At 35.5% G+C, this 25,884-nt stretch overlaps 2 protein-coding genes and 2 pseudogenes across 2 annotated transcripts; 2 read left to right on the top strand and 2 right to left on the bottom strand.

The window, feature by feature from the left end:
• The first annotated feature begins 4,989 nt into the window (after positions 1-4,989).
• Positions 4,990-10,925, top strand: LOC128038745 (photosystem II CP47 reaction center protein-like; annotated as a pseudogene).
• LOC128038746 (DNA-directed RNA polymerase subunit alpha-like) lies at positions 10,551-12,021 on the bottom strand. Its single transcript, XM_052627418.1, has 2 exons — positions 11,685-12,021; positions 10,551-11,416 (listed from the first exon to the last, which is right to left on the bottom strand). Exons 1-2 carry the CDS (start codon positions 12,019-12,021, stop codon positions 10,551-10,553), a joined length of 1,203 nt encoding a protein of 400 aa, XP_052483378.1.
• Positions 12,022-13,284: 1,263 nt separating this feature from the next.
• Positions 13,285-13,596, bottom strand: LOC128038747 (50S ribosomal protein L14, chloroplastic-like). Its single transcript, XM_052627419.1, has one exon. It carries the CDS (start codon positions 13,594-13,596, stop codon positions 13,285-13,287), a length of 312 nt encoding a protein of 103 aa, XP_052483379.1.
• A 2,424-nt stretch (positions 13,597-16,020) lies between these two features.
• Positions 16,021-24,667, top strand: LOC128038748 (photosystem II CP47 reaction center protein-like; annotated as a pseudogene).
• Positions 24,668-25,884: the final 1,217 nt, after the last annotated feature.

Genomic DNA, 25,884 nt, shown 5'->3' on the forward strand with positions numbered 1-25,884 from the left:
TCCAGGTATATTACTCAAAAAAATCGACACAATACGCCCAGTCGATTGGAATTGAAGAAATTCTGTCCCTATTGTTACAAACATACAATTCACGGGGAGATAAAGAAATAAATCGAATCAAGTGCTCGTATGTCACCACTTACCGAGAATATGAAAATATGACATTAGGTATATAATATATTAAGTATAAGTATAGAATTAGTTATATATAACGCATATTTTCTTTCTATATTATTAATATTATTTCTATATTATTAATATATTTTTATTTTTATTTATATATATTTAAATTATATATTTAAATGATAAATAATAATAAAATAAACAATAATAAAATAAACAAACCAAATCCTATTTATTATATTAATTCTATAATTTGAATTTTCAAAATAGGATTTTAGAAATAGAGATAGGGATAGGATTCTTTTTAGAAATAAGGAATAAAGAAATCATGGATAAATCCAAGCGACTCTTTCTTAAATCCAAGCGATCTTTTCGTAGGCGTTTGCCCCCGATCCAATCGGGGGATCGAATTGATTATAGAAACATGAGTTTAATTAGTCGATTTATTAGTGAACAAGGAAAAATATTATCTAGGCGAGTAAATAGATTGACCTTAAAACAACAACGATTAATTACTATTGCTATAAAACAAGCTCGTATTTTATCTTCGTTACCCTTTCTTAATAATGAGAAACAGTTTGAAAGAAGCGAGTCGACCACTAGAACTACTGCTCTTAGAACCAGAAATAAATAGGCTTACCCCTTCAAAAGAATCGAATCCGGTTGGGGAAGAAAAAAAATATTTTTTTTATTGAGCGCCTTCGCTCATCTTGTTTTGATGACCTTATCAGAACCTTATCAGAATCAGAATTTTTTATCATATTAATTTCTACTCTACCTTCCCCGAGTTCATTCTCGAGGGAACCCCATTTCATTTAAAGCATTTCGTTGGATTCCTTCCGATCTCCTTATTTTCTAATCTCGTTGGAAATCATATAAAGACAATTCCTATTTGAGATAGCTATTTGTGCAAGTATTTTACGATTCAGAAGCAACTGTTTCTTGTACAGATTGTGTATTAATCTACTATAACTATAGGATACCCCCACTCCGCGAATTACTGCATTTATTCGAGTGATCCACAAACGACGAAAATCCCTTTTTTTCCTATCTCTATCCCGATGAGCCGAAACCAAAGCTCTTATTCTTTGTTGAGTAATAGTTCGAGTAAGTCTTGAATGAGCCCCTCGAAAGCTTGATGCAAATAAACTAATTTTTTTTCGACGTCTACGAGCTATATATCCCCGTTTAATTCTGGTCATTGAATAAAAGAAATTTTGATGAATAACTAATTCTTTCTTTCAGTTATTCTTTTCTAGTCTATTAATAACAAAACGGATTCTTCCAATGTATAAAATAAAAATTCCAATGGCTTTTGCTACTCTAACCGTCCCGACCACGATTTTTCCTTTTTTCTAGGCATTTCATTTCGCCTTGAAATAAGAAATTGTATTGATACTAGGTATCAAAAAAAGCATATTAACTAAAATAAAGGAGTAAATAGAAATGGATAAATAAATAGTGGGTTCCATCGTTTCTATGGTTACTTCTTAAACGGTGAGGTCCTCTCTATACACCGGAGCTCATTCCTTCATTTAATTGGTAACTTGTACAGTTCACACTCTTCGGCTCTACTCATAAATTTTCCAGTAATAGATCTTTCACAACGAGATCTATCTTATACAGTAACGGTATGTAAGGATGAGGATTAATTGGGCAGCTGACCCTGTTAGTCCGTTCTTTGCAAGAGTCGAAGCATAATCTTTTTGCTTTTTAAATAGGATTTTCCCCGCTTAATGGATAAGCATTTGCTACCAATGGGGAATTTTTTCTCATCTTAAATTCCAAGATTGGATTTGCGCCAATGGAAACCATAAATTTCATACACAATAGAAGGATATGGTAGATCTATCTTTTTTAGATAGTGAACGGACGAACCCCATTCTATTCACTGGTATGGATCGTTGATACTGAAAAAGTTGTTTCTTTTTTCTCAGCCCATGATCTGAACAAGTCGCACATACACCCTAGTACATGTTCCTCGGCGCTGAGGACATCCCCCAAGAGCAGGGGATTTCGTGACATTTCTAATTGGCTGTCTTGCATTTCTAATAAGTTGTTTAATAGTTGGCATACTGAATCATATACATAATAGACTGGTTTAGATCGATCCTAACCAGATGATTCTGAATTACTTCTTTTTCTATTTAATAGATTAATAAAATATTAACCCCTTAGGCTTAAGTTAAGAAGGAAAGGAAGAAGAGGGATTAAATCAATCTTAATAAAATTGTGGATTGGTGTTAAATCGTTGCTATTGCTATTTGTTATTTAACTTATTTAACCGCTACAAGATCCACAATTCCATGAGCTTGGGCTTCTGTTGCTGACATAAAAACATCTCTTTCCATGTCTTCGGATACAACCCATAGGGGCTTGCCCGTTCTTTGTACATAAACCCTTGTGAGGCTTTCGCGAAGTTTCAGTAGTTCTTCCGCTTCCAGGATAAATTCTCCTGTTTGTGCCTCATAAAAAGAACTAGCAGGTTGATGGATCATTACCCTGATGATATAACATAATAAAAGGTTCTTCTAACTCACATAATGAGGTGAGAAGAATAGCTAAAAATAGCTAAAGAATAATAAGAAAAAAAAGATAGAATTGAACAACCGTACAGGCATTTTTTGTGCATTGCATACGGCTTTCCAATGGAATTCTCTTTTTTCTTTCATCGAAAAAAGAAAAAGAGAAAATATAGAGAGCGTCTATTAGACCCAGATCACTAAATAATCCAATTACCACCCTTCTTTTTTTTTCTTTTTTTTTCGGAAAAGTTCAAAAATACTATGATGGCTCCGTTGCTTTATATATTTATTTCGTCTGTAATTCAGCAATCCCAAAGTTTCTTTTTTTTTTTCAAAAAGAAAGAAAAAAAATAGTCTTTTTTTTTTTTCGTACTCTTTTATTTTATAACATAAATATTGTTATAAATATTGTTAATAGCCTCTGGTGTGAAAAGAAAAAAAGTTTGTGACGCTGAGATGGGCCCACGAAAGCTAAGATAAAATTGGAAATGCCCTTTCTCTCATACTACTCTTTCGATACATAATCTAATGTTTTGAAAAAAAAAAGAAATCAAAAAAATTTCATATCGAATTCGAAGTGCCATGCTATTATTACTTACTAATTCATATTTCATAGGGCGAAGGCATAGTCTTCTTTTTTCTTTCCATCAAATAAAAAAACTCATTGGCGCCGAGCGTGAGGGAATGCTAGACGTTTGGTAATTTCTCCTCCGGCCAGGAGAAAAGATCCCATTGAAGCAGCCAATCCCATGCATATTGTATGCACATCTGGTTGCACAAATTGCATAGTATCATAAATAGCTACTCCGGGTATTACCCATCCGCCAGGAGAGTTTATAAACAAATACAGATCTTTGGTATCATTCTCTATACTGAGATATACCATAAGACCAATAAGTTGATTCGAGATCTCGCTATCAACCTCTTGGCCTAAAAAAAGTAATCTTTCTCGATAAAGTCGGTTGATTAGGATAAAATTGTATCCCTTAGTAGCCGTACAGGCACCTTTTGATGCATACGGTTCAACAAAAATTGCGAAAAAAAAATCAATGTGTAGATTCCAGCCATCCTTCGTTTTTTCTAGTGTGCCTTTTCTAACTTCTAATTTCTAACGAAGGGGCTTTTTCTTACATTTTAAAAATAAAATGAAATTCAAAATGAAATTAAAGAAAGATAAGTTTTGGCCCGTTTTCCTATAATCTATAATATAGAAAAAATTCGCTAAACTTATCGCACAAACTTTTCATTGATCTATTTTTTTTCATTGGGATTCAATCCAAATCATGATGTCATTTTCTTGTTCCTGAATGGGTTTCATCAATTTTTTATTCAATTTTTTTAGGTTTATGCTCTACTCCGAGTAAAGATCCGCCCGATTTTGATTTGCGCATATAGGACAAATGACCCAATACCACATCTTTTGCTATGATTTCATTTCCTTTTTTATTTTAATTTAATTCCTTTTTCTTTCATGTTTTCCGCCAAATATTCAACGTATTTCTCATATTATTCGATTGATTAATAGTTTGAAATCGTTCTTATTTCTATTTCGAATTTGTAAATAAAAAAGATTTATGATTATGATATAGGTGGTAATCATAAATGTATTACCAATTGGGTTTTTTCTAAACGGAGCCTGGATGCTTCATTTTTTCGGTCCAACCAAGCCAACCATAAATCAGTCTAATTGAAAATATTAATCTGGATACCCCCCCAAAAAAATGAAATGGATCTCTAATTGCACTTCATTACACTTCGCGCTACAAATTTTTGATAATTCAATCAATCTTTTTGGGGCGAAACAGAGGATATCTCGATCGGGCGAGAGAACGGGGGAATCCCATATGACCCAATATATTTGACAAGTCGCACTATACGTCAACCCAAACTGCATCTTCCTCTCCCGGATTTCGAAAAGGAACTTTTGGAACACCAATAGGCATTAAAGGAAAGAAAAAGAATTAAATACTATATTTCACTTTGATCTGGAAGCGTAATAATGGTCTTAATAATATTGGCCTCATATTTTATACATAGATAGAATAAGGCCATAAAATAAAGAAAGACAGAATGAATGAAAGAGAATTCTTACCAATAGGTCCTTTGAATGACGAACAAATAGGGATGCGTTCATTCATAAAAAATAGGATCAACCCCCATTGCGTATTGATACTTATCGGGTATAGAATAGATCTGCTTCTCTTTTTTCTTCTGAGCCGAATTCTTCCCTTAATTACTAATGGAATAGAACAAATATTAATCCTTTCTCCGAAAGAATCCACCGAAAAGGGGAGGTATTCCAATGCAATAAAGTTACATAGTGTCTATTTTTCGTTGATAAAGGGGTATTTCCATGGGTTTGCCTTGGTATCGTGTTCATACTGTCGTATTGAATGATCCCGGTCGCTTGCTTTCTGTTCATATAATGCATACGGCTCTGGTTGCTGGTTGGGCCGGTTCAATGGCTCTATATGAATTAGCCGTTTTTGATCCCTCCGATCCCGTTCTTGATCCAATGTGGAGACAAGGTATGTTCGTTATACCCTTCATGACTCGTTTAGGAATAACCAATTCATGGGGCGGTTGGAGTATTACAGGGGGGACTATAACAAATCCGGGTATTTGGAGTTACGAAGGTGTGGCCGGAGCACATATTGTGTTTTCTGGCTTGTGCTTCTTGGCAGCTATCTGGCATTGGGTATATTGGGATCTAGAAATTTTTTGTGATGAGCGCACAGGAAAACCTTCTTTGGATTTGCCCAAGATTTTTGGAATTCATTTATTTCTCTCAGGAGTGGCTTGCTTTGGCTTTGGCGCATTTCATGTAACAGGATTGTATGGTCCTGGAATATGGGTGTCGGACCCTTATGGACTAACTGGCAAGGTCCAACCTGTAAATCCGGCGTGGGGCGTGGAAGGTTTTGATCCTTTTGTTCCGGGAGGAATAGCCTCTCATCATATTGCAGCAGGGACATTGGGCATATTAGCGGGCTTATTCCATCTTAGTGTCCGCCCGCCCCAACGTTTATACAAAGGATTACGTATGGGAAATATTGAAACCGTCCTTTCCAGTAGTATAGCTGCTGTCTTTTTTGCAGCTTTTGTTGTTGCCGGAACTATGTGGTATGGTTCAGCAACTACCCCCATCGAATTATTTGGTCCTACTCGTTATCAATGGGATCAAGGATACTTCCAGCAAGAAATATATCGAAGGGTTAGTGCTGGGTTAGCCGAAAATCAAAGTTTATCAGAAGCTTGGTCTAAAATTCCTGAAAAATTAGCTTTTTATGATTACATTGGCAATAATCCGGCAAAAGGAGGATTATTCAGAGCGGGTTCAATGGACAACGGGGATGGAATAGCCGTTGGGTGGTTAGGGCACCCTATCTTTAGAGATAAAGACGGGCGTGAACTTTTTGTACGTCGTATGCCTACTTTTTTTGAAACATTTCCGGTTGTTTTGGTAGACGGAGACGGAATTGTTAGAGCGGATGTCCCTTTTAGAAGGGCAGAATCAAAGTATAGTGTCGAACAAGTAGGTGTAACTGTTGAGTTCTATGGCGGCGAACTCAATGGAGTGAGTTATAGTGATCCTGCTACTGTGAAAAAATATGCTAGACGTGCTCAATTGGGTGAAATTTTTGAATTAGATCGTGCTACTTTGAAATCCGATGGTGTTTTTCGTAGCAGTCCGAGGGGTTGGTTTACTTTTGGGCATGCTTCGTTTGCCTTGCTTTTCTTCTTCGGACACATTTGGCATGGTGCTAGAACCCTGTTCAGAGATGTTTTTGCCGGTATTGATCCAGATTTGGATGCTCAAGTGGAATTTGGAGCATTCCAAAAACTTGGAGATCCAACTACAAGAAGACAAGTAGTCTGATGCAAGATTGCTTTGTTATTTTTCGCTTCTACTTCTATTTGTGATTTGCCATAGGCTGCTGGAAAAATCTTGATTTAAATCGCTGCCTTTTCTTTGATTCTTGTTCTTTCTTTATTTTATTCGGGAGATGATTCCAAATAAACAGGTACGGAAGCTATAATTGTAAACCACGATCGAATTTATGGAAGCATTGGTTTATACATTCCTCTTAGTATCTACTCTAGGGATAATTTTTTTCGCTATCTTTTTTCGAGAACCGCCTAAAATTCTAACTAAAAAAATGAAATGATTTTTCATTATCTCAATTGAAGTAATGAGCCTCCCAATATTGGGAGGCTCATTACTTCAATTAGTCCCCGTGTTCCTCGAATGGATCTCTTAATTGTTGAGAGGGTTGCCCAAAAGCAGTATATAAGGCGTACCCAGTAAAACTTACAAGTAAACCAGATATAGAGATGGCGACTAAGGTTGCTGTTTCCATTATTATATAATTTCAAGATCACAATGGGTCTATGATAAGATTGTTTATTTACAGCGGAATGATATACAAAGTCAACAGATCTCACTGAATACAAAATAAGATTTATGGCTACACAAACCGTTGAGGGTAGTTCTAGATCTGGTCCAAGACGAACTGTTGTAGGGGATTTTTTGAAACCATTGAATTCGGAATATGGTAAGGTAGCCCCTGGATGGGGAACGACTCCTTTGATGGGTGTCGCAATGGCTTTATTTGCGATATTCTTATCTATTATTTTGGAGATTTATAATTCTTCCGTTTTACTGGATGGAATTTCAATGAATTAGATTCACAAGAATCACGAAGCCTCGCTTTTCAATACAAAAAGTGAAACTTTTAGTTCTCGGATTTTTAGCCCCATTCTATTTCGGTAGTTCGACCGCGAAATTTATTTGTTTCTGTATTTCCGGAATATGAGTGTGTGACTTGTTATAATTGATCCTATTGATAGTACAGAAAATGGGTCTGTCATCTTGATCGAGATAGTTTTATCCCGTCGGATAGTCATTCTAGTATCTGGAGCACGGAATATATGAAATGGATCACAAAGTATTTGAACTATGATTCATACTTAATATTCAAACCTCGTGGCCGGACTCAAAAAAAAATTCAAAGAAAGAGTTATATTATTTATAAATCGAAAGATTTTTTATTCTTTCAAACTCTCATTTAGTTTATGCTTATTTTGATCAAAGGACAAACCTTTCTTTTCTTTGTATTTTTTTTTATTATATCTATTCTATTGATTGAATAAGTGATGATCCAATGGTTCTTACTCAAAGAATCTTTGGACTTAGTTTGAAGGTTTTATTGAATCATCGCGGTTCTGGTATGAATCTGAAGTTTCAATTGATTCATAGGGTCTTAACAAGAGAATTCCTATCAAAAAGAAAGAAAACAAGAATAAAGCCACATTTCATACAAAGAACAAATCAAAGCAAAGAAAAATAAATAAGTAGGTAAATAGAAGATTCAAGAGGCCTGTAACGATCAACATAAAGACGACTGCGCCGACTTGATTTTTTGGCATTATAATTACAACTACAAAAAAGAGCTTTCGGATTTTCACTCTTTTGTGTCTTCAGATAAAATTGAATGAAAAGATTAAGAAGTTTCAAACTTTCTATTCCATATCCGTTTCAGCTATTACTTGGTTGTTTTTGTTTGAGCTGTACGAGATGAAATTCTCATATACGGTTCTCGGGGGGGGTCCTCTTGGTTTACCTATCTCAATAAAGTCTATGATTGGTTCGAAGAGCGCCTCGAAATTCAGGCGATTGCAGATGATATAACTAGTAAATATGTTCCTCCTCATGTTAACATATTTTATTGTCTAGGAGGAATTACGCTTACTTGTTTTTTGGTACAAGTAGCTACAGGATTTGCTATGACTTTTTACTATCGTCCAACCGTTACTGAGGCTTTTGCTTCTGTTCAATACATAATGACTGAAGCTAACTTTGGTTGGTTAATCCGATCAGTTCATCGATGGTCGGCAAGTATGATGGTCTTAATGATGATCCTGCACGTATTTCGTGTCTATCTCACTGGTGGTTTTAAAAAACCTCGCGAATTAACTTGGGTTACAGGCGTGGTTCTGGGTGTGTTGACCGCATCTTTTGGCGTAACAGGTTATTCCTTACCTCGGGACCAAGTTGGTTATTGGGCAGTCAAAATCGTAACAGGCGTTCCGGACGCTATTCCGGTAATAGGATCGCCTTTGGTAGAGTTATTACGTGGAAGTGCTAGTGTGGGACAAGCCACTTTGACCCGTTTTTATAGTTTACACACTTTTGTATTACCCCTTCTTACTGCTGTATTTATGTTAATGCATTTCCTAATGATACGTAAGCAAGGCATTTCGGGTCCTTTATAGAGAATATAGACCATAGCTATATTGTAACCAATAATTTATCTTATTACTTGGGGGAGGAACAATAGTATTTCATTGCTACAAATATGGATTATTGAAAAAAAAATAAGACATGTATTTGGATATTTCCTTTCAACTACAACAATATTCTATTATTTATTTGATATGACATGAATAGTTGAAGGGAATTCCCCGAAGAGAAAATGGATTATGGGAGTGTGTGACTTGAACTATTGATTGGGCCGTGCAGAAATATGCCTTTATCTGCTACATTGGAATTCACAACCAAATGTGTCTTTGTTTCAACCACCGTGTAAGCCCCATACAAAGGATAGGCTGGTTCGCTTGAAGAGAATCTTTTCTATGATCAGACCTGACGATGTTGTGTATAAATAGGGCTCCGTAAGATCCAGTAGAATAAGTGATTTGGCATAATCCAAATTAGATTTTAGTTTTTTTTTTTACTTTCTTATCTTAATAGTATGAAAATGCATTCATTTCTTCTGCATCGACCCGATTTAATTATACTATCGGAGTGAAACAAGGGATCTAAAGAAGAGCAAAGGCTAGACTATATTAGTAACAAGTAAATCCTTTGTATGTAAAAAATCTCGATATATTTTTGGGATAAAGGTGAATCGCAAGGCCTAAGACGACCCATAAAGCACTTGATCACGATCAACTTTGTACGCCTACTTGGGTATTGAGCATTTACCTGTAAAAATGAAATTCCTTGGAATGTATAATTGCAACTCCGTAAAATGGAATCGGGTACCTTTTTTCTTACATATGGAACCATTCATATATGTGGGGATAACATATAGATTTATTTTAAACATATAGAATATAGATTTATTTTATAGGTATCCGTTTGTATCCATTTGATTCGATTGACTTTTGCTTGAGCCGGATGATGAAAAATTATCATGTCCGGTTCCTTTGGGGGATGGATCTAGAAAAATTCACCTATCCTAATAACAAAAAAACCTGACTTGAACGATCCTGTATTAAGAGCTAAATTAGCTAAAGGTATGGGTCATAATTATTATGGGGAACCCGCATGGCCCAATGATCTTTTATATATTTTTCCAGTAGTAATTCTCGGTACTATTGCTTGTAACGTGGGCTTAGCGGTTCTAGAACCTTCAATGATTGGTGAACCCGCGGATCCATTTGCAACTCCTTTGGAAATATTACCTGAATGGTATTTCTTTCCTGTATTTCAAATACTTCGTACAGTCCCTAACAAGTTATTGGGTGTTCTTTTAATGGTTTCAGTACCCGCGGGATTATTAACAGTACCGTTTTTGGAAAATGTTAATAAATTCCAAAATCCATTTCGTCGTCCAGTAGCGACAACCGTTTTTTTGATTGGTACTGCAGTAGCCCTTTGGTTGGGTATTGGAGCAACATTACCGATTGATAAATCCCTAACTTTAGGTCTTTTTTAAATTGAATCAATTAAAAAAAAATATCATGATGTGCGTATCTAGGAGTAGTCACTTCAAAGGCAAAGTGAATTCTCCCTAGATACATTTATTCAATTCTGGTCCGAATCTATGGATTGTGCTGAAGGTTCAAAATCCATTGGATTAAAAATTTTGATAAATCAATTTCGAAATGCTTTTTCTACTTCTTTTCTAGAATGCCCAATATTTGTTTTACATCTTCTATGCGAAAGTGTTCAATTTTCATAAGGTCTTCTCGACTGTTATTCAAAAGGTCCAATAATGTATGTATATTGGACTTTTTGAGACAATTATAGATCCTGGGAGGCAATTCTGATTGGTCAATAAAAATCGATTTCAATGCTATTTCTTTTTTCTTTTTTGTTAGTTTAACTAATCTATCATGAAACGGAAAAAAAGGTAAAGTAACATCGTGTTGATTGTTTTCTAAATGTAAGTTTTCTTCTTCCGCATGTAGAAAAGGAATAAATAAATCAATCAAATTGCGAGAGGCTTCATGAAGTGCTTCTTTCGGAGTTAAACTTCCATTTGTCCATATTTCTAGAAAAAGTATCTCCTGTTTTTCATTATCATTCCCATAACAATGAATACTATGATTCGCATTTCGAACAGGCATGAATACAGCATCTATAGGATAACTTCCGTCGTGAAAGTTCTTTGGCGTTTTTATACCGTATCCTCTATTTCTCTCGATTTGTAATCCAATACACAAATCAATTGGTTCGGTTAGGCTGGCTACATGCTGTGTATTATCAACGATTTCCACAGAAGGTGGTAAGATGATGTCTTGAGCAGTTACATATCCGGGACCCTTGGCACAAATAAAGGCGTTACGAGTTCCATACAAATTCCCTCTCAATACAATTTCTTTCAAATTCATTAAAATTTCATGGACTGATTCTTGAATACCTACTATGGTAGAATATTCGTGGGGTATTTTCTCAGATTTTGCACGTGTAATGCATGTTCCTTCTAGTTCTCCAAGCAAAGCTCTTCGCATCGCAATGCCTATTGTGTCGGCTTGGCCTTTCATAAGTGGAGACAGAATAAAGCGTCCATAATAAAGGCGCTTACTATCTGTTCTTGATTCAACACACTTCCACTGTCGTGTCCGAGTCGAAGTAGAGACTTTTACTTTCTCTCGAACCATAGTAATATTATTTTATTTGATCAGATCATTGAATCATTTATTTCTCTTGAAATCTCTTTAGTTTCTACACACGTCTTTTTTTAGGGGGTCTACAGCCATTATGTGGCATAGGGGTTACATCCCGTACGAAACTTAATAGTATACCACTTCTACGAATAGCTCGTAATGCTGCATCTCTTCCGAGACCAGGACCCTTTATCATAACTTCTGCTCGTTGCATACCTTGGTCTACTACTGCTCGAATAGCATTTCCCGCTGCGGTTTGAGCAGCAAAAGGGGTCCCCCTTCTTGTACCCTTGAATCCACAAGTGCCGGCGGAGGACCAAGAGATTACCCGACCCCGTACATCTGTAACAGTAACAATGGTATTGTTGAAACTTGCTTGAACATGAATAACTCCTTTTGGTATTCTACGTGCACTTTTCCGTGCACTACTGCGCCCATTCCTACGTGAACCAACTTTTGGTATAGGTTTTGCCATATTTTATCATTTCATAAAGATAAGTCAGAGATATATGGATATATCCATTTCATGTCAAAACAGATCTTCTATTTTTATTTGTTTATCGCTTTCTTTAAGATTAGTTTCTTTTCTTTCAGGAGTTCTTTTTGGAATAGAAAGATTATCCTTGTCTTTGTTTATGTCTCGGGTTAAAACAAATTACGATAATTCGTCCCCTCCTACGGATTAGGCGACATTTTTCACAAATTTTACGAACGGAAGCCCTTATTTTCATAGTTGTTATTCCTTAAATTTTTCCGAATTCGCTTATTGGAAGAAAATAAGTTTCTTGAAATTTGAATTGGATCCCCCCAAAAGGAATCTTGAAGTTGAAAAAACTACCTAATCGTTCGAATCCTTGTTGCGAAGTCTATAAATTATACGCCCCCCTGGTTGAATCATAAGCACTTACTTCACTTTTGTTGACTCTATCCCACGTTGGTAAAACTCTCCCGAAACATAACCTAAAATCAGTTCTTCATTATCTAAAGGAATCCGGAGTGGGAGTGATTTACTAATTAAACCTTCATGAATCCATTTTTTTGTTCTTTTATTCCAGGTAAAACTTCCTTGACGTATCAACTACCGTAGGGCAGGAGGAGTTCTATTAGACAACCCGTGCTTTTTTCTTTTTTTTTTTTGCACAAATGGAGAGTTTCGGATACAATTCGTATACCGGACAGATTACCATATATAACACAAAATTTCTCCACCGATTCCTTCTAGTCGAGCCTCCCGGTCTGTCATTATACCCCGAGAAGTAGAAAGAATTACAATCCCCATCCCGCCTAAAATCCTAGGAATTTGTTGATAGTTAGAATAGATTCGTAGACCTGGTCGACTGATCCGTCGTAAATTTAAAATAGTTCTATGTGGTCCTTTTCTATTCCTTCTATGTCGTAGGGTTAAAACCAAAAAATATTTGTTGCGTTCCCGATGTTTCCTTACGTTATCGATAAAACCTTCTCGTAAAAGTATTTTAACAATGTTTTCAGTGATGTTAGTAGATCCTATTTGAATCGTTCCTTTTCTATTCATATCAGCATTTCGTATAGAGGTTATTATGTCAGCAATAGTGTCCTTACCCATGGTAAACTAAAATTTTTGTTGCTCCTGAATTTTGATATAACCAACGTGGTCTTTTTTTTTTACTTAGTAAAGGTATATACGTGAGACACAATCTACTAATTAATCTATGCCATTTAAATACTCTAAATACTCTAACTATACTTGGGTCTCGTCTTATAATACCTCGGGAGCTAATGAAACTATTTTAGTGAAATTTAACTGTCTCAATTCCCGGGCGATCGCACCAAAAATTCGAGTTCCTTTTGGATTTCCTTCTTGATCAATGACAACGGCAGCATTGTCATCATATCGTATTATCATCCCGTTGTCGCGTTTGAGTTCTTTACGAGTACGTACAATTACAGCTCTGATCACTTCTGATCTTTCTAGAGGTGTATTTGGTACTGCTTCCTTGATCACAGCAACAATAACGTCACCAATATGAGCATATCGGCGATTACTAGCTCCTATGACTCGAATACACATCAATTCTCGGCCCCGCTGTTATCTGCTACATTCAAATGGGTCTGAGGTTGAATCATTTTTAATCTCTTTTTCAATGTAACAAAGGACGAAGAAAAAAAGAAATATTGTTTGTCAAAAAAAAAGGAAACTCGCAATTGTTTTTTTATTCCCAAGACAAGACTTCTTTCCTTTGGTTCTATATTCCTATCCTGAAATAATGAATTGAGTTTTTATAGGCATTTTGACGCCGCTATTGAAATAGCCTTTCTGGCTATATTTTCGGCTACTCCGCTCATTTCATAAAGTATTCTGCCCGGTTTAACGACAGCTACCCAATACTGGGAGATCCTTTCCCCGAACCCATACGTGTTTCTGTAGGTCTTACCGTAACGGGTTTGTCTGGAAATATACGTACCCATATTTTTCCACCACGGCGTACATTTCGTGTCATTGCGCGGCGCCCCGCTTCTATTTGTCTAGATTTTTGTGAATACCGTTTATAATGATTGATGAGCAAAAAATTTCAATTGAACTTATTATTTCAATTGGTATTTTGCTTATCCCCTCGTTTAAAATTGAAACTTAGGTAAGTGCTTTATAAACATGTATAAAAGAACATATTTCATTTAGCTCCTTCATGCCTACTATAACTAGTTATTTCGGTTTTTACTAGCGGCTTTAACTATAACTCAGCTTTGTTTATTGGTCTGAGTAAGATACGACTTATTTGAAAATTAATTCAATGAACGAACAATTCATAAAAACAAAGCTTTCTGTCCTATTCCATATATTCTCTAGCTCCTTACCGTGTTAATTATCAATTGTGGGTATTGATATTCATGGGCAATAGAAATTAATATTTAGGATAGATATTACCTTTCTTTTCTCCTTTCAAATAAATTGAAATGATTGAAGTTTTTCTATTTGGAATCGTCTTAGGTCTAATTCCATTACTTTGGCTGGATTATTCGTAACCGCATATTTACAATACAGACGTGGTGATCAGTTGGACCTTTGATTAATTAACATACCTTTTGGATTAATTAACATACCTTTTTTGCCCTTTAATTCTTAAATTTTGAATTTCAATTTATTTAATAATTTGAATTTTATAATTTAATCCAAGGAGGTCAAATTCGAATTGCTGTTCAATTTTTTTTTTTCAGTTCGGTGTAATTTTCGACCTAACAAGGCGGAATCACGCTCTGTAGTTTGAACCTACGACATTGGGTTTGGAGACCCACGTTCTACCGAACTGAACTAAGAGGCGCTTTCTTATCATAATAAATAAGACTGTAAAAAGTTCTTTTATAACTAATATTCGCCACTTTTAACTATACTATCATATATATATAATATGAGAAAAATGATAGATTATGTATGTAATTTTAATCAATCTAAAAGACTCCTCGTTACTGCTCAAAGGAGAAATAGGTAGGGATGACAGGATTTGAACCTGTGACATTTGTACCCAAAACAAACGCTACCAAGCTGCGCTACATCCCTTTCAATTGGCCTACAATGTCATTATAGAATCCCTGTCTTGTTTTCCACACCTTATTTCATCTATTGATATACAAAACGGATCTTTCCATTTCCTCTTTTGGTCTCATATCATATAACAACCATATAATGAATAATAAATGAATATTTTTAGAATTCTCAGGCGGAAAGGGACCTATTTTGTTTTTGCTGTTTTAAGAAGGAAAATCTTATCTATCGAATCATTGTACATTTAATTTGAATTAGAATTTGGGTACAAATAGACAAATCCAGTGGTCTTTAACCACACATGCGATTATATGTATTACCATAATGTAATACGATAAAGAGAGGATTTTAAATGCGGATCTAAAACATATCTTTCCGTAGCACCGTACTAAGTACTCTCTGGTTCGGTTCTTTAGCGGGTTTATTAATAGAGATCAATCGTTTCTTCCCGGATGCGTTAACATTCCTTTTTTTAATTCTGAGTTATTGCCCGCGGGACAGGGCGAAAAGATTAGATCGAGATAAATCAAATATCTTGACTACTCTCTCGCTTCCCCTTTTTAGTTTTTTTGAATTAGATAAGAATTAGATAAAATAAATAAGGAAGGTAGAACGAAAGTAGATTCAACCTCACCGAAACTCGGGTTCAGCTCCAATTAAATTACTAGTAGAGCGAAAAGAAATGGGCTGAACAACAGTATCCTACAAGATGTAAAGAAAATACCGTACGGTGGTTTGATTCTAAATGAGTTCGAAATCGTTATTACTTATTCTTATTATTTACTATTACTCTAAATCTATATTGATTTACTATATTGATTGCAACAAAATCTTTCAAGATTTGGTTTTGAGTTAACCTTTTATTTCTTTTTTTCATTCCTTTCTTCTTCTTTTGATCAAATAGAAAGTTGGGTGAATTAAAAACTCAAAAGGAGGTTCATGGCCAGAGTAAAGATGTCCGGTAACGATTATTTTGGAATGTACCAGTTGTGTTCAAACAGCGTTAATAAGGAATCAACAGGTATTTCCAGGTATATTACTCAAAAAATCGACACAATACGCCCATCGATTGGAATTGAAGAAATTCTGTCTATTATTACAAACATACAATTCACGGGAGATAAAGAAATAAATCGAATCAAGTGCTCGTATGTCACCACTTACCGAGAATATGAAAATATGACATTAGGTATATAATATATTAAGTATAAGTATAGAATTAGTTATATATACGCATATTTTCTTTCTATATTATTATTTCTATATTATTAATATATTTTTTTATTTATATATATTTAAATTATATATATATTTAAATGATAAATAATAAAATAAACAATAATAAAATAAACAAACAAATCCTATTTATTATATTAATTCTATAATTTGAATTTTCAAAATAGGATTTAGAAATAGAAGATAAGGATAGGATTCTTTTAGAAATAAGGAATAAAGAAATCATGGATAAATCCAAGCGACTCTTTCTTAAATCCAAGATCTTTTCGTAGGCGTTTGCCCCGATCCAATCGGGGATCGAATTGATTATAGAAACATAGGTTTAATTAGTCGATTTATTAGTGAACAAGGAAAATATTATCTAGGCGAGTAAATAGATTGACCTTAAAACAACAACGATTAATTACTATTGCTATAAAACAAACTCGTATTTTATCTTCGTTACCCTTTCTTAATAATGAGAAACAGTTTGAAAGAAGCGGAGTCGACCACTAGAACTACTGCTCTTAGAACCAGAAATAAATGAACACCCTTCAAAAGAATCGAATCCGGTTGGGGAAGAAAAAATATTTTTTTATTGAGCGCCTTCGCTCATCTTGTTTTGATGACCTTATCAGAACCTTATCAGAATCAAATTTTTATCATATTAATTTCTCTACCTTCCCCAGTTCATTCTCGAGGAACCCATTTCATTTAAAGCATTTCGTTGGATTCCTTCCGATCTCCTTATTTTCTAATCTCGTTGGAAATCATATAAAGACAATTCCTATTTGAGATAGCTATTTGTGCAAGTATTTTACGATTCAAGAAGCTACTGTTTGTGATTGTGTATTAATCTACTATAACTATAGGATACCCCACTCCGCGAATTACTGCATTTATTCGGTGATCCACAAACGACGAAAATCCTTTTTTCCTATCTCTCCCGATGAGCCGAAACCAAAGCTCTTATTCTTTGTTGAGTAGTTCGAGTAAGTCTTGAATGAGCCCCTCAAGCTTGATGCAAATAAACTAATTTTTTTCGACGTCTACGAGCATATATCCCCGTTTAATTCTGGTCATTGAATAAAAGAAATTTGATGAATAACTAATTCTTTCTTTCAGTTATTCTTTTCTAGTCTATAATAACAAAACGGATTCTTCAATGTATAAAATAAAAATTCAATGGCTTTGCTACTCTAACCGTCCCGACCACGATTTTCCTTTTTCTAGGCATTTCATTTCGCCTTGAAATAGAAATTGTATTGATACGGTATCAAAAAAAGCATAACTAAAATAAAAGTAAATAGAAATGGATAAATAAATAGTGGGTTCCATCGTTTCTGGTTACTTCTTAAACGGTGAGGTCCTCTCTATACCGGAGCTCATTCATTTAATTGGTAACTTGTACAGTTCACTCTTCGGCTCTACTCATAAATTTTCCAGTAATAGATCTTTCAGAGATCTATCTTATACAGTAACGGTATATGGATGAGGATTAATTGGGCAGCTGACCTGTTAGTCCGTTCTTTGCAAGAATCAACATAATCTTTTGCTTTTAAATAGGATTTTCCCGCTTAATGGATAAGCATTTGCTACCAATGGGAATTTTCTCATCTTAAATTCCAATTGGTTTGCGCCAATGGAAACCATAAATTTCATACACATAGAAGGATATGGTAGATCTATCTTTAGATAGTGAACGGACGAACCCCATTCTATTCACTGGTATGGATCGTTGATACTGAAAAAGTTGTTTCTTTTTCTCAGCCCATGATCTGAACAAGTCCTTTTATACACCTAGTACATGTTCCTCGGCGCTGAGGACATCCCCAAACAGGGATTTCGTGACATTTCTAATTGGCTGTCTTGCATTTCTAATAAGTTGTTTAATAGTTGGCATACTGAATCATATACATAATAGACTGGTTTAGATCGATCCTAACCAGATGATTCTGAATTACTTCTTTTCTATTTAATAGATTAATAAAATATTAACCCTTAGGCTTAAGTTAAGAAGGAAAGGAAGAAGAGGATTAAATCAATCTTAATAAAATTGTGGATTGGTGTTAAATCGTTGCTATTGTTTGTTATTTAACTTATTTAACCACTAGATCCACAATTCCATGAGCTTGGGCTTCTGTTGCTGACATAAAACATCTCTTTCCATGTCTTCGGATACAACCCATAGGGGCTTGCCGTTCTTTGTACATAAACCCTTGTGAGGCTTTCGCGAAGTTTCAGTAGTTCTTCCGCTTCCAGGATAAATTCTCCTGTTTGTGCCTCATAAAAGAACTAGCAGGTTGATGGATCATTACCTGATGATATAACATAATAAAAGGTTCTTCTAACTCACATAATGAGGTGAGAAGAATAGCTAAAAATAGCTAAAAGAATAAAGAAAAAAGATAGAATTGAACAACCGTACAGGCATTTTTGTGCATTGCATACGGCTTTCCAATGGAATTCTCTTTTCTTTCATCGAAAAAAGAGAAAATATGAGAGCGTCTATTAGACCCAGATCACTAAATAATCCAATTACCACCCTTCTTTTTTCTTTTTCGGAAAGTTCAAAAATACTATGATGGCTCCGTTGCTTTATATATTTATTTCGTCTGTAATTCAGCAATCCCAAAGTTTCTTTTTTCAAAAGAAAGAAAAAAATAGTCTTTTTTTTCGTACTCTTTTATTTATAACATAAATATTGTTATAAATATTGTTAATAGCCTCTGGTGTGAAAGAAAAAAGTTTTGACGCTGAGATGGGCCCTGAAAGCTAAGATAAAATTGGAAATGCCCTTTCTCTCATACTACTCTTTCGATACATAATCTAATGTTTGAAAAAAAGAAATCAAAAATTTCATATCGAATTCGAAGTGCCATGCTATTACTTACTAATTCATATTTCATAGGGCGAAGGCATAGTCTTCTTTTCTTTCCATCAAATAAAAAACTCATTGGCGCCGAGCGTGAGGAATGCTAGACGTTTGGTATTTCTCCTCCGCCAGGAGAAAAGATCCCATTAAACAGCCAATCCCATGCATATTGTGCATCTGGTTGCACAAATTGCATAGTATCATAAATAGCTACTCCGGGTATTACCCATCCGCCAGGAGAGTTTATAAACAAATACAGATCTTTGGTATCATTCTCTATACTGAGATATACCATAAGACCAATAAGTTGATTCGAGATCTCGCTATCAACCTCTTGGCCTAAAAAAAGTAATCTTTCTCGATAAAGTCGGTTGATTAGGATAAAATTGTATCCCTTAGTAGCCGTACAGGCACCTTTTGATGCATACGGTTCAACAAAAATTGCGAAAAAAAATCAATATGATTCCAGCCATCCTTCGTTTTTTCTAGTGTGCCTTTTCTAACTTCTAATTTCTAACGAAGGGGCTTTTCTTACATTTAAAATAAATGAAATTCAAAATGAAATTAAAGAAAGATAAGTTTTGGCCCGTTTTCCTATAATCTATAATATAGAAAAAATTCGCTAAACTTATCGCACAAACTTTTCATTGATCTATTTTTTTTCATTGGGATTCAATCCAAATCATGATGTCATTTTCTTGTTCCTGAATGGGTTTCATCAATTTTTTATTCAATTTTTTTAGGTTTATGCTCTACTCCGAGTAAAGATCCTTGATTTTGATTTGCATATAGGACAAATGACCCAATACCACATCTTTTGCTATGATTTCATTTCCTTTTTATTTAATTTAATTCCTTTTCTTTCATGTTTTCCATAAATATTCAACGTATTTCTCATATTATTCGATTGATTAATAGTTTGAAATCGTTCTTATTTCTATTCAATTTGTAAATAAAAGATTTATGATTATGATATAGGTGGTAATCATAAATGTATTACCAATTGGGTTTCTAAACGGAGCCTGGATGCTTCATTTTCAGTCCAACAAGCCAACCATAAATCAGTCTAATTGAAAATATTAATCTGGATACCCCCAAAAATGAAATGGATCTCTAATTGCACTTCATTACACTTCGCGCTACAAATTTTGATAATTCAATCAATCTTTGGGGGGAGGATATCTCGATCGGGCGAGAGAACGAATCCATATGACCCAATATATTTGACAAGTCACTATACGTCAACCCAAACTGCATCTTCCTCTCCGGATTTCGAAAGGAACTTTTGGAACACAATAGGCATTAAAGGAAGAAAAAGAATTAAATACTATATTTCACTTTGATCTGGAAGCGTAATAATGGTCTTAATAATATTGGCCTCATATTTTATACATAGATAGAATAAGGCCATAAAATAAAGAAAGACAGAATGAATGAAAGAGAATTCTTACCAATAGGTCCTTTGAATGACGAACAAATAGGGATGCGTTCATTCATAAAAAATAGGATCAACCCCCATTGCGTATTGATACTTATCGGGTATAGAATAGATCTGCTTCTCTTTTTTCTTCTGAGCGAATTCTTCCCTTAATTACTAATGGAATAGAACAAATATTAATCCTTTCTCCGAAGAATCCACCGAAAAGGAGGTATTCCAATGCAATAAAGTTACATAGTGTCTATTTTTCGTTGATAAAGGGTATTTCCATGGGTTTGCCTTGGTATCGTGTTCATACTGTCGTATTGAATGTCGGTCGCTTGCTTTCTGTTCATATAATGCATACGGCTCTGGTTGCTGGTTGGGCCGGTTCAATGGCTCTATGAATTAGCCGTTTTGATCCCTCCGATCGTTCTTGATCAATGTGGAGACAAGGTATGTTCGTTATACCCTTCATGACTCGTTTAGAATAACCAATTCATGGGGCGGTTGGAGTATTACAGGGGACTATAACAAATCCGGGTATTTGGAGTTACGAAGGTGTGGCCGGAGCACATATTGTGTTTTCTGGCTTGTGCTTCTTGGCAGCTATCTGGCATTGGGTATATTGGGATCTAGAAATTTTTGTGATGAGGCACTGAGAAAACCTTCTTTGGATTTGCCAAGATTTTGGAATTCATTTATTTCTCTCAGAGTGGCTTGCTTTGGCTTTGGCGCATTTCATGTAACAGGATTATGGTCCTGGAATATGGGTGTCGGACCCTTATGGACTAACTGGCAGGTCCAACCTGTAAATCCGGCGTGGGGCGTGGAAGGTTTTGATCCTTTTGTTCCGGGAGGAATAGCCTCTCATCATATTGCAGCAGGGACATTGGGCATATTAGCGGGCTTATTCCATCTTAGTGTCCGCCCCTTACAACGTTTATGAGGATTACATGAGAAAACCGTCCTTTCAGTAGTATAGCTGCTGTCTTTTTGCAGCTTTTGTTGTTGCCGGAACTATGTGGTATGGTTCCTTAACTCCCCATCAATTATTTGGTCCTACTCGTTATCAATGGGATCAAGGATACTTCAGCAAGAAATATCGAAGGTTAGTGCTGGGTTAGCCGAAAATCAAAGTTTATCAGAAGCTTGGTCTAAAATTCCTGAAAAATTAGCTTTTATGATTACATTGGCAATAATCCGGCAAAGGAGGATTATTCAGAGCGGGTTCAATGGACAACGGGGATGGAATAGCCGTTGGGTGGTTAGGAGCACCCTATCTTTAGAGATAAAGACGGGCGTGAACTTTTTGTACGTCGTATGCCTACTTTTTTGAAACATTTCCGGTTGTTTTGGTAGACGGAGACGGAATTGTTAGAGCGGATGTCCCTTTTAGAAGGGCAGAATCAAAGTATAGTGTCGAACAAGTAGGTGTAACTGTTGGTTCTATGGCGGCGAACTCAATGGAGTGAGTTATAGTGATCCTGCTACTGTGAAAAATATACTAGACGTGCTCAATTGGGTGAAATTTTGAATTAGATCGTGCTACTTTGAAATCGATGGTGTTTTTCGTAGCAGTCCGAGGGTTGGTTTACTTTTGGGCATGCTTCGTTTGCCCTTTTCTTCTTCGGACACATTTGGCATGGTGCTAGAACCCTGTTCAGAGATGTTTTGCCGGTATTGATCAGATTTGGATGCTCAAGTGGAATTTGGAGCATTCCAAAACTGGAGATCAACTACAAGAAGACAAGTAGTCTGATGCAAGATTGCTTTGTTATTTTCCTTCTACTTCTATTTGTGATTTGCCATAGGCTGCTGGAAAATCTTGATTTAAATCGCTGCCTTTTCTTTGATTCTTGTTCTTTCTTTATTTTATTCGGAGATGATTCCAAATAAACAGGTACGGAAGCTATAATTGTAAACCACGATCGAATTTATGGAAGCATTGGTTTATACATTCCTCTTAGTATATCTACTCTAGGGATAATTTTTTCGCTATCTTTTTCGAGAACCTAAAATTCTAACTAAAAAATGAAATGATTTTCATTATCTCAATTGAAGTAATGAGCCTCCCAATATTGGGAGGCTCATTACTCAATTAATCCATGTTCCTCGAATGGATCTCTTAATTGTTGAGAGGTTGCCCAAAGCAGTATATAAGGCGTACCCAGTAAAACTTACAAATAAACCAGATATAGAGATGGCGACTAAGGTTGCTGTTTCCATTATTATATAATTTCAAGATCACAATGGGTCTATGATAAGATTGTTTATTTACAGCGGAATGATACAAAGTCAACAGATCTCACTGAATACAAAATAAGATTATGGCTACACAAACCGTTGAGGTAGTTCTAGATCTGGTCAAGACGAACTGTTGTGGGGATTTTTGAAACCATTGAATTCGGAATATGGTAGGTAGCCCTGGATGGGAACGACTCCTTTGATGGGTGTCGCAATGGCTTTGTTGCGATATTCTTATCTATTATTTTGAGATTTATAATTCTTCCGTTTTACTGGATGGAATTTCAATGAATTAGATTCACAAGAATCACGAAGCCTCGCTTTTCAATACAAAAGTGAAACTTTTAGTTCTCGGATTTTTAGCCCATTCTATTTCAGTAGTTCGACCGCGAAATTTATTTGTTTCTGTATTTCCGGAATATGAGTGTGACTTGTTATAATTGATCCTATTGATAGTACAGAAAATGGGTCTGTCATCTTGATCGAGATAGTTTTATCCCGTCGGATAGTCATTCTAGTATCTGGAGCACGGAATATATGAAATGGATCACAAAGTATTTGAACTATGATTCATACTTAATATTCAAACCTCGTGGCCGGACTCAAAAAAAAATTCAAAGAAAGGTTATATTATTTATAAATCGAAAGATTTTTTATTCTTTCAAACTCTCATTTAGTTTATGCTTATTTTGATCAAAGGACAAACCTTTCTTTTCTTTGTATTTTTTTTTATTATATCTATTCTATTGATTGAATAAGTGATGATCCAATGGTTCTTACTCAAAGAATCTTTGGACTTAGTTTGAAGGTTTTATTGAATCATCGCGGTTCTGGTATGAATCTGAAGTTTCAATTGATTCATAGGGTCTTAACAAGAAATTCCTATCAAAGAAAACAAGAATAAAGCCACATTTCATACAAAGAACAAATCAAAGCAAAGAAAAATAAATAAGTAGGTAAATAGAGATTCAAGAGGCCTGTAACGATCAACATAAAGACGACTGCGCCGACTTGATTTTTGGCATTATAATTACAACTACAAAAAGAGCTTTCGGTTTTCACTCTTTTGTGTCTTCAGATAAATTGAATTTAAAGTTTCAAACTTTCTATTCCATATCCGTTTCAGCTATTACTTGGTTGTTTTGTTTGAGCTGTACGAGATGAAATTCTCATATACGGTTCTCAGGGGTCCTCTTGGTTTACCTATCTCAATAAAGTCTATGATTGGTTCGAAGAGCGCCTCGAAATTCAGGCGATTGCAGATGATATAACTAGTAAATATGTTCCTCCTCATGTAACATATTTTTTGTCTAGGAGGAATTACGCTTACTTGTTTTTTGGTACAAGTAGCTACAGGATTTGCTATGACTTTTTACTATCGTCCAACCGTTACTGAGGCTTTTGCTTCTGTTCAATACATAATGACTGAAGCTAACTTTGGTTGGTTAATCCGATCAGTTCATCGATGGTCGAGCAAGTATGATGGTCTTAATGATGATCCTGCACGTATTTCGTGTCTATCTCACTGGTGGTTTTAAAAACCTCGCGAATTAACTTGGGTTACAGGCGTGGTTCTGGGTGTATTGACCGCATCTTTTGGCGTAACAGGTTATTCCTTACCTCAGGACCAAGTTGGTTATTGGGCAGTCAAAATCGTAACAGGCGTTCGGACGCTATTCCGGTAATAGGATCGCCTTTGGTAGAGTTATTACGTGGAAGTGCTAGTGTGGGACAAGCCACTTTGACCCGTTTTATAGTTTACACTTTGTATTACCCTTCTTACTGCTGTATTTATGTTAATGCATTTCCTAATGATACGTAAACAAGGCATTTCGGGTCCTTTATAGAATATAGACCATAGCTATATTAACCAATAATTTATCTTATTACTTGGGGAGGAACAATAGTATTTCATTGCTACAAATATGGATTATTGAAAAAAAATAAGACATGTATTTGGATATTTCCTCAACTACAACAATATTCTATTATTTATTTGATATGACATGAATAGTTGAAGGAATTCCCGAAGAAAATGGATTATGGGTGTGTGACTTGAACTATTGATTGGGCCGTGCAGAAATATGCCTTTATCTGCTACATTGGAATTCACAACCAAATGTGTCTTTGTTTCAACCACCGTGTAAGCCCATACAAGGATAGGCTGGTTCGCTTGAGAGAATCGGAGTTTGAAGAAGGGAAGGAGAAGGTACTCGACCCGCAACAGATAGAGGATTTATTCAATCCATAGTTTGGGCTCCTAGGATATGGCGCCGGGGCTTTCTATTTATTGTATCGAAGGCCAAATGAGTTGGGATTTCCCTATTGGGCCGGTCATTTCAGGGCAAACGGATCATTTATGATGAAAGGATGAGCTTCAAGAATGATTCGGCGTTCTTGCAGAAGTGGAACCATGCAGTACCAGGCACGAGATAGATCTTCCAAAGAACAGGCTTTTTTCGAATAAGCCAATTCATTTGGGATCCTGCGGATCCACTCTTTTCCTATTCAAAGATCAGCCCTTTGTCTCTGTGTTTCACACCGAAAATTCTTTGCAGATGAAGAGATGTCAAAGGGAGCTGCTTCCCCAAACAGATCCTCCTACATCTATATATAAACGCTGGTTTATCAAGAATACGCAAGAAAAGCACTTCAATTATTTATTCATCGCCAGAGATGAAACTGGAACCAATAGTTCATTATCTAATGGATTTTCCGTTCTAATACTCCATCCGAGAGTTATCAGTATTTATCAAATCTGTTCCTATCTAACGGAAGGCTATTGGATCAAATGACAAAGACATTGTTGAGAAAAAGATGGCTTTTCCCGGATGAAATGAAAATTGGATTCATGTAAGAGGAGAAAGGTTTCCCATTACTTAGCCGGAAAGATATGTGGTCATGAAATAGGGATTAAGTGGAACGGACTGGGTAGTGAGTTGTGGAAACACCTGTTTCTTCCATTATTTTGGACCTTAGCTCCATGAAACAATATGCTACTGCTGAAACATGGAAAATTGAAATCTTAGATCAAAACACTATGTATGGAATGGTATGAACTGCC

Source organism: Gossypium raimondii, unplaced genomic scaffold (genome assembly GCF_025698545.1).
Source record: "Gossypium raimondii isolate GPD5lz unplaced genomic scaffold, ASM2569854v1 Contig00306, whole genome shotgun sequence".
In the NCBI taxonomy this organism is placed as follows: Eukaryota; Viridiplantae; Streptophyta; class Magnoliopsida; order Malvales; family Malvaceae; genus Gossypium; species Gossypium raimondii.

Excerpts from the sequence above, each read along its gene's own strand:
- LOC128038747 (XM_052627419.1), bottom strand. The coding sequence starts at position 13,596 with ATGTGTATTCGAGTCATAGGAGCTAGTAATCGCCGATATGCTCATATT.
- LOC128038746 (XM_052627418.1), bottom strand. The coding sequence starts at position 12,021 with ATGGCAAAACCTATACCAAAAGTTGGTTCACGTAGGAATGGGCGCAGT. Across the intron at positions 11,417-11,684 it reads ACGAGCTATTCGTAGAAGTG|GCCAAGCCGACACAATAGGC; the intron begins GTATACTATTAA and ends CACTTATGAAAG.